The sequence below is a fragment of the Dictyostelium discoideum genome (genome assembly GCF_000004695.1).
Source record: "Dictyostelium discoideum AX4 chromosome 2 chromosome, whole genome shotgun sequence".
Taxonomy (NCBI): Eukaryota; Evosea; class Eumycetozoa; order Dictyosteliales; family Dictyosteliaceae; genus Dictyostelium; species Dictyostelium discoideum.
The window spans coordinates 5,242,657-5,249,805 of record NC_007088.5 but is presented as its reverse complement, the minus strand read 5'-3'; the positions used below and the strand labels follow the sequence as shown (position 1 = coordinate 5,249,805).

At 19.8% G+C, this 7,149-nt stretch overlaps 3 protein-coding genes across 3 annotated transcripts in view; all 3 read right to left on the bottom strand.

The window, feature by feature from the left end:
- DDB_G0275049 (short-chain dehydrogenase/reductase family protein) overlaps window positions 1–357 on the bottom strand; it is a gene marked incomplete at both ends in the record, with an annotated part of 1,085 nt that extends 728 nt beyond the window's left edge. The window contains 2 exons of the mRNA XM_638740.1: window positions 4–126; window positions 213–357. Coding sequence (XP_643832.1) covers window positions 4–126; window positions 213–357 — 268 coding nt within the window. The remainder of the gene's footprint in view (window positions 1–3; window positions 127–212) is intronic.
- Window positions 358–2,238: 1,881 nt separating this feature from the next.
- Window positions 2,239–3,751, bottom strand: p2xC (hypothetical protein; the record flags this gene model as incomplete). Its single annotated transcript, XM_638739.1, has 5 exons — window positions 2,239–2,696; window positions 2,780–3,233; window positions 3,326–3,449; window positions 3,543–3,600; window positions 3,739–3,751. 5 exons carry the CDS (start codon window positions 3,749–3,751, stop codon window positions 2,239–2,241), a joined length of 1,107 nt encoding a protein of 368 aa, XP_643831.1.
- A 1,549-nt stretch (window positions 3,752–5,300) lies between these two features.
- p2xB (hypothetical protein) lies at window positions 5,301–6,588 on the bottom strand (the record flags this gene model as incomplete). The annotated part of the gene is made up of 3 exons (XM_638738.2): window positions 5,301–5,758; window positions 5,846–6,423; window positions 6,515–6,588. The coding sequence occupies 3 exons, from the start codon at window positions 6,586–6,588 to the stop codon at window positions 5,301–5,303; spliced, it is 1,110 nt and encodes a 369-aa protein (XP_643830.2).
- Between the last annotated feature and the right edge of the window lie 561 nt (window positions 6,589–7,149).

Below are 7,149 nucleotides of genomic sequence, written 5' to 3'. Positions count from 1 at the left end.
TACCAATTTCTGAAGCTACTTCTTTTAATTTATCTAAACTTCTACTAACTAAAACAACATTTAATTTTTTTTTAGCAAATTCATGGCAATAAGCCTTACCAATACCATCAGTTGCACCAGTTACAACTAATTATTTATTTAAATTTGAATTTCAATTAATTAGTATTTTTTTTTTTTTTATTTATTTATTTTTTTATATAAATAAAACTTACCAACCCAACTACCATATTTATTAATATTGATTGGTGATCTAACAAAGTAGGCATATAAGAATAAAACGAAACGGGCTGCATATCTAAGTAAAATACCAAGACCGATTGAAAGGGCAACACTTTGGATGACAGTGGTGAAAGACATTTTTGAAGATTTAAAAAATCAAAACAAACGGTCGATTAATATTATATAAAAAAAAAAAAAAAAAAAAAAAAGTCCATTTTGATCAAAAAAAAATGAAAATATTAAAAAAATAAAAAAAAATAAAATAAAAAAAAAAAAATAAAAAAAAAAAAAATAAAAAAATATCTATTGCGTGATGAAAATCAAAAAACAAATAAAATAATTTATTTGAAAATAATCATTTGTTTGATTTATTTTTTTTTTTTATTTTTTTTTTATTGACTTTTTTATTTTTTTTTATTTTTTTTATTTTTTTTCTTTTTTTTCTTTCTCCTATTTATTCATATGTTGTGAAAAATAATACTTTCATTTTTTTTTTTTTTTTTTTTTTTAAAAATTGTGAAAGGAAAAAAAAAAAAAAAATGGGTGAAAAATTTGATAAGATGATATTTCAAAGAATGGGTGTTGAGAAAAAAATAAATAAAATAAAAAAAAAAAAAAAGATTAACAAAATTTTCTCAAACTTTAAAAAAAGATAGGATTTAATTAAAATTCTATTTCCATTTGATTCCCATAAAATTTGAAGTTTAAAAAAAAAACAATTAATTAATGATTATAATAGTAGTATTAAATTGGGTGGCGAGAGAAGTTTACAAAGGAATGGTGTGTACAGTGCATAAAAGTATTAGTTATACATCGATTAAAAATATTAAGACTTACCAAACAATGATCTTTGATAGCGGAGGGGGTTTGTGGTGGACGTTGGTTAAAAATATTATCAACCTTAAATGTGTCTAATATGAATAGTATATTAGACAGTGACAAAAGACGAGCGTGTCACCGTTAATAATATAAACACAGAGTCTGGATATGATATGAAATAGAATCAATCATCCTCTCATTAAAAAAACACGTCCACCGAATAAAATAAAAAAATAAAAAAAAAAACTCGACAAAAGAAAAACAAAAATTAAAAAATAGTATACTAACCATGTATACAAACTTCCTGTCGATAAATCACTAATCACATATAAGTGAAGCCATCACTGAATGATTGAATCCTAAAAAAATTGAATCAGTATGAGACAAAGTGAAATCGACACTACCAAAAACCCCTCAGCTAAACGCAATCATTAGAAGCCAAGTCCTCTCTCCTCTCACCAACCCTTTTATTATTTTATTTTTTAAAAAAAACAACCTTTATTTATCTTAAATTATTTTATTGAGTATAGTGCACTACTAAATCTAATAGCTAATTAAAAAATATAAAGTTAAAACGTGGGTTATGAATTTTTTTAAAAAAAAAAAAAAAAAAAAAAAAAATATCAATACAACCTACAAAATTAATGACCAAGTGATTGATAATTATAAGTTTAAAAATTTAATCATAAGTTCTTCTTTAAACTCTTTAATAGTAATACGGCTATTAAATATTTAACAACAGTTATAATAACTAATAATTTAACAAAAAAAATTATAGTATCCCCATCCATATTATGTTTGACGAATTTAGTTTTTTTAAAAAAAAAAAAAAAAAAAAAAAAAAAAAAAACAAAAACAAAAACAAAAAAAAAAAAGATATTACCCTGCACATATTTTATAATAAAAAATATATTTATAAAATCCAAAATTTGATATTTGAGAGGAAAAAACAAAATGACAAGGTGAAAGAATGACCATTACCATCCAAAAAAAAAAAAAAAAAAAAAAATTAAACTATTTAGAATCTGGTGTGAATAAAAAAAAAAAAAAAAAAAAAAAAAAAAAAAAAAAAAAAAAAAAAGATTTAACTATTTTAGAATTACATAAAAAAATAGTTTATTTAAATATTAAAAATTTATAAAACACAAGAATTATTTGGAAAAAAGTTAAAATTAAAAGTATTATTATTAATATTATTATTTATAGAGCTTCAATGTTATGATAAAGTTTATCTTCACCATCATCATTTACAATTTTTTTTTTCATTTTAAAACTTTCAGTTGTTTGGAATTTAAGTGAACTATAAGATTTTCTTTGTGGTAAAAATCTAATTGCCAATTGATCAACAATTAAAGTTGATACAGTTAATAAACCAAGACCACTAACTAATGTTAAAAGTAATGATTGAAAATTGAATGAACCAATTACACCAGTTTGAATGAAAATTAATCTAATTGCATGACGTTTATAATATAATCTTGAATTTACATCATCTAATATTACTACTTCTGGTATATTATAAATTGTATCATCAACTAATTTAATTGAATAAACATATTTAATTTTATTCAAATCATATGAAAATGTATTTGAATATTCAATAAATACAAATAAAACACATCCATCATATCTAATTGGATTACTTGAATTTGTCAATGCTATAATATAATTATTATTATTAATTATTTTTTTAAATTTAATAATTTTTGAGAAAAAAAAAAAAAAAAAAAAAAAAACTTACATGGATCATCTAAATTAACACCAGCAAATTCTAAAAGTTTACTAATTTCAAGTACATCAGGTTTACCTTCAACACCAATTACATTTACAGATTCATTTAATTGAATTTCATTACCATTTTGATCTAAAACATATCCACTTAAATCACCACCATTAAATTGAATTTGAGAAGATGGTGCATACATTGTATGATCAATTAAAACTGTAAAACTTTCAATATCTGCTAAATAAACATTACTATAGTTAAAGGTTTTAAATTTACAAGATGGATTCATTAAACTACAGTTTGCCTTTTGATCTGAAATTTCAATCCTAGTGGACGCCGTAAAGCCAACATCATCACCAATAGGATAGAGAGCTAAAGCGTCATCATAATAAACACAATCTAATTTTTCATATGGATATGGTTTTGCATTATTTTTACAATATGATTCATTACCATTAAATTGATTTGGCTTTTTAATAATAATAATAATAATAATAATAAAAAAAAAATATTAACATCATTTTATAATTATTGAAATTATTTTAATAAATGATACCATACACTCCATAATGAGGTCCTAATAGAACCAACAGGTTCTTCTATTGAAAGATATCCTTTTTTAATAATTGCTGAATATATTACAACATATGAAATAATTGCAATCATAAAAATTAAATGAAGGATTCTAAAAAAAAAAAAAAAAAAAAAAAAAAAAAAAAAAAAAGGATTAGATTTTAATTTATAAAAATTAATACTTTTTTTAAAATTTAAAAGTTACCCAAGACGCCTATCTCTTATTCGAACCACTTTGATTGTGTTATAGGCTAGAATAGAATCTTAAGAAATAATAATAATAATAAAAAAAAAAACAAAATTAATTACTTTATTCATTTTTTTTTTTGAAACTTATATTAATAAACAGACTTAAAAAAAAAAAATAAAAAAATAAAAAAATAAAAAAAAAGATTACAAACCCCAATCTAACATTTTTATTATTAATTTTATTTATATATATAAGTTTTTATTTATTTATTACTTATAACATTTGCTTGTTTGTCAAAGTAATCAATGATAAGTTTAGTGATGAAGAGACTTTCAGAATTTTTCACTTTTTTTTAACAAAAAAAAAAAAAAAATAAAAAAAAAAACAGTTTTACAAAATATCTTGATTTTTTGTAAAAAAGAATTTTTTTTTAAAAGGTATTTTAATTCTCTTTGATTTTCAAAATAAAAAAAAATTGTGAAATTACGCCTTGATGACGTTATTAAAAAATCAATTTTTTTTTTTTTTTCTTTTGCAAAAAAAAAGATATAAAATACCCTACTTAAAAAAAAAAAAAAATTAAAGAAAAAAAAAAAAAAATAATATATATATTTTATTAAACCTTATAATTTTATTTTTAGTTTTTTTAATTTATTTTTAGTTTTTTGGATTCTAATTTTTTATTTATGATATCATCCTCTTTTCAAAATGCCATAGTGCATAGATAAATCTTTCCTTTCTCTGACATTTGAGTAGAGTTTTCATTTTATTTGTATAGAAATAATATTTATATATTATGATGATCAATCTTTCTTTATGATATAGTGCATAGATAAATCTTTCCTTTCTCTATCATTTGATTGGTATTGATTCATATATTATATTATATTATCTAGTAAAATAGTAAAATTTCCTTTTTTTAATTTCAAATAATTATAAAAATTGAAAATTGATGGAGTATAAATAGAAACTTTTTTGAAAAAAAAAAAAAAAAATTATCATTAATACAAATGTAAGAAAATTAACAAATAGAAAATAAATCTAACTCTAACAATTAAAAAGGTTTAGAAAAAAGTTGATAGATAGCATAAAATAAAAAAAAGAAAGGTAAAGTGATTAGAAAAATAAATAAATAAATAAATAAATAAATAAATAAATAATAAATAAATAAATAACAATTATAATCTAACTTTAATATTCTTTTTTTATAAAGTAATTTAATCAAATAGAAATGGTTTACTTTCAATTATACTAGTAAAATCCAATAGCCAAAAAGAAAATTTCCAAATCTGGAAATATTCAAAATAAGAAAATGGTAAAAGGGTACTATTAAAATATATTCTTAATAAAGGCCCTGAAACTAAATTTTTATTTTTAGATTTATTTTTAAAAAAAAAAAAAAAAAAAAAAAAAATAACAATATTATGATAGTCGTTTTTCAGTCCAATTATTAATTGAACAAACAAAATTCATTTTTACACAAATATTTCACTTTTAATTGTGACAAATCTACAAATTACAACACATTATTCACCCCCTTTTTTATTTTTAAATTATTGGTTTTTTTTTTAAATTAATTTAAGGTTCATTATAAAAAAAAAAAAACTCAATTATTAATAAATATAAAAAAAAAAAAATCAATAATTCTAAAATTAAAAAATAAACAAATCTTAAAAAATAAACAATTAAATCAAAATTTTAATCTTTAAAAAGGGTAAAAATTTCATTAAAAAAGGGTAAAAATTTCTCCCATTTTATTGTTATTATTATTATTTATAGAGCTTCAATATTATGATAAAGTTTATCTTCACCATCATCATTTACAATTTTTTTTTTCATTCTAAAACTTTCAGTTGTTTGGAATTTAAGTGAACTATAAGATTTTCTTTGTGGTAAAAATCTAATTGCCAATTGATCAACAATTAAAGTTGATACAGTTAATAAACCAAGACCACTAACTAATGTTAAAAGTAATGATTGAAAATTGAATGAACCAATTACACCAGTTTGAATGAAAATTAATCTAATTGCATGACGTTTATAATATAATCTTGAATTTTCATTATTTAAAATAATAACTTCTGGTACATCATAAGCAGTATCATCAACTTTTTTAATTGAATAAACATATTTAATCTTTTTTAAATCATATGAAAATGTATTTGAATATTCAATAAATACAAATAAAACACATCCATCATATCTAATTGAATTACTTGAATTTACTAACGCTATTATTATATATAATACATTAAAATAAATAAATAAATAAATAATTTTATTATTATTATTATTTTTTTCTTTAAAAAAAAACTTACAAGGTCCATCTAAATCAACACCAGCAAATTCTAATAATTTTCCAAGTTGTAAAATATCAGGTTTACCTTGAACACCAATTGTATTTACAGATTCATTTAATTGAATTTCATTACCATTTTGATCTAAAACATATCCACTTAAATCATCACCATTAAATTGAATTTGAGAAGATGGTGCATACATTGTATGATCAATTAAAACTGTAAAACTTTCAATATCTGCTAAATAAACATTCATTGATGTATTGGTATAAAATTTACAAGATGGATTCATTAAACTACAATTTACGGTTTGATCTGAAATTCTCATCCTAGTGGAAGCCGTAAATCCAACATCATCACCAATGGGAAAGAGAGCTAATTTCTCATCATAATAAACACAATCTAATTTTTCATATGGATATGGTTCTGTATTATTTTTACAATATGCTTGATTTGATTTTAATTCATCTGGAGCCAATAATGAAGTTCTAATTGAGCCAACAGGTTCTTCAGTTGTAACATAACCTTTTTTAATAATCGCCGAATAAACAACAACATATAATACAATTACTATTAAAAAACATAAATGTAAAATTCTATTTTTTTTTTTTTTTTAAAATTTTTTTTTTTTTTATTAGATTTTAATTTATAAAAATGAATTAACTCTTTTAAAATTTAAAAAATTACCCAAGCCGTCGGTCTCTTATACGAACCACTTTGATTGTGTTATAGCTAAGAATTGAGTCCCAATCAATTGTCATGTCTTTGTTTTGAAAAATTTAAATAATATTAAGTTGTATAATTTTTTTTTTTTTTAATGTGATCATTTTTTTAAAATTTTATTTTTGATGAGCAAATAAATTCAGAAAAAAAAAAAAAAAAAAAAAAAAACAAATCAAATTAAACACTTTCTGACACTTATTTTTGGGTGACATAAAATATCCAAAAAAACCTTCGAAAAAAATCTTTTTTTTTTTTGTTTTTTTTTTATTTTTTTATTTTTTTTTTTTTTTTCGAAAAACTAAGAATATCGGGGTTTTTGTTTTTATATTTTTTTTTTATTTATTTACTTAAATACAAGGCATCTGATTGTCGGTTTTTGGATTCCAAATTTTTTTTTTTTTATTTTAAAAAAAATTAAAATATTAAATAAATATGTGATTGTTTTAAAAAAACAAAAATAAAAAAATAACAAAAATAAATATGTAACTATTAAAATAAATCGACAAAAAAAAAAAAAAAAAAAAAAAAAAATAACAAAATTAAATATAGTTTTGGATAATTAAAAACAAATAAAATTTTTTTTTAAAAACAAAAAAATA